This window comes from Limulus polyphemus, unplaced genomic scaffold (genome assembly GCF_000517525.1).
Source record: "Limulus polyphemus unplaced genomic scaffold, Limulus_polyphemus-2.1.2 Scaffold1246, whole genome shotgun sequence".
In the NCBI taxonomy this organism is placed as follows: domain Eukaryota; kingdom Metazoa; phylum Arthropoda; class Merostomata; order Xiphosura; family Limulidae; genus Limulus; species Limulus polyphemus.
In genome coordinates, this window is record NW_013666856.1 from 86,134 (window position 1) to 88,203 (window position 2,070).

A 2,070-nucleotide genomic window follows, 5' to 3' on the forward strand; every position below is an offset into this window, starting at 1 on the left:
CTACAGTTAGTATTAAGGTAGAAATATTAACAGATAAAATATCAAGCTTTTACTGTAAATACTTTATTAAAAAACTGATTTTTTTGTGTACCACAGACTTTAATGTTTACTAAAAGCTTGCCAAGTTACATGAAGTTACTTAGTACATTCAGAGTTGTAGTATGTATAGTTTCATGGTTAAAGGTCAGTCAAATTATACAAGCCTGAATTGTAAAATTTAGAATCATTTATATTTATATTTGATAGGTGTATATATATATATATATATATTTTTTTTTTTTTTATAGGTAGTATTGTATATGTTTACCAATAAAACCAAGTTTTAAAAAAGATTGTTTTCTGCTCTAGCTTGTTTTGGTGTTTGAACTATTCATACCACTGGTACTGTTCTTCATTTTAATTGGGATTAGGAAGTATCAACCTGCTTATCCTATAGGTTCATGTAAGTTGTTTTTAAACTTGTATCTTATAGATCTGTGTAGGTTATTTATTTCAAAAGTTACTGATTTCATAGATTAATGTAATTTTCCCCTCTGTATTTGATAAGCCTATGTATTTTGTTGTTTCTTAATTTAAAATCTACTTTTCTATAGTTTTATCCAATCAAATTATCTTACAGGCCTCTATATTTTTCTTTAAAATTAAAATATATGTATTTTTAAAGGTTCACGTTAAGTTCCGTTTTCCTAAAATTTGTACTATATTGGTCAATAAAAGATTACTTCTTAATTTCAAATTTGCTTATTTTCATTTTAATTCACTTAAGCTAATTTTTTACAGATCTGTATTTGGTAAAGTCAGTCTGGAAAGTATATTTCAGTGCTTAATCTGAATTGGTTTGATTGTGGGACAATGATAAACTAATTCAGAGTTAAGTTATTGCATGATTATTAATTCTAAAATTTTAGTCACACCAGAACTTTTATTTTCAAATAATGATCCACATTTATTTATAAGCAGAGATGTTATTTTATTCTTATTATTCAAAAAATATTCAAGCAAAAACTTAATATAAATAGAGGCTTTTTTATAGTAGTGGTAATAATATAAATATATGTATGTGTTGCATATCTGCTTGTTTGTAAATTTTCGGTAGAAATTCCTTCCTGAGAAACTTCAGCGATACAAGTCCTTTATTGGTTAAACCAGTTTATTCTTCCTCGATACAAACTTTTAGCACACAGTAATTTCACAATCAGTATGTTTCTTGTCACTTTAAACTCAACTACTTTTATAATGCACGCTATAAATCACAGCGATTCACAATCTCAAACACACACTAGCTCGAAACAGAATCGTAAATTACCGGGAACTCTCTTCATTCATTCCCACAGGCTTTCTCTGCCAGGCTTATATACCAACGAAGGGGGCATCTCAAATAAACTCAGCCTCCCCGATTGTTCATGATCATTCGAGAAATTCATCATGTGTCACCAGCGTCACATGACTTCCGCTGTTGTAACGCTGCCCCTTCCTTAGTATTGTTCATCCTGAACAATAGCCACTTACATTAAATCAATAGATAATTAACAATAACTTAATTAAATGTACAGAATTTACAAACACAAAATTAAAATACAACAAAGTCTCTTAATTTTACAGGATGTTTCTTCTTTCGTACTGGTCTCTGTCTTATTGGCTTCTGTTTTATGTGAGATTCATCTGCTCCATCAGGAAATGTCCCATTATCAGTAGCAGTCACATCAGTGATAGTAACTTCATTAACGGCTTCACTGTTTTCCCTCTCAAAACCGGGTAGAGTTTCTTCTTCAACAGTGGCTTTTTTCAGGTGACATGTCTTTGGCAGCGTCATTTGTTCTGTTGTTCATTTCATTCCAACTGAAATGTCCTGGACTGGGATAATGCCAAAGCCTGTTGGCATGCACCACCTTAGGCTTGCCTCGCCAACCACATTTTATTCAGAAAGTCACGTCTGAGAGACGATCCGCTATGTCATGCGGGCCTTCCCATGGAGAAGACAACTTAGGAGACTTCCCTTTGGTCTTCCTGGGCTTATACAACCACACCTTGTCTCCTGGTACAAAGCTGACTTCAGTAGATCTCTTATCG

General features: G+C 32.2%; 1 protein-coding gene across 1 annotated transcript in view; it reads left to right on the top strand.

Moving 5' to 3' along the window:
- LOC106462774 (ATP-binding cassette sub-family A member 13-like) overlaps positions 1 to 2,070 on the top strand; it is a 34,836-nt gene that overhangs the window by 5,094 nt on the left and 27,672 nt on the right. Inside the window, exon 3 of the mRNA XM_013922733.2 lies at positions 349 to 442. Coding sequence (XP_013778187.2) covers positions 349 to 442 — 94 coding nt within the window. The remainder of the gene's footprint in view (positions 1 to 348; positions 443 to 2,070) is intronic.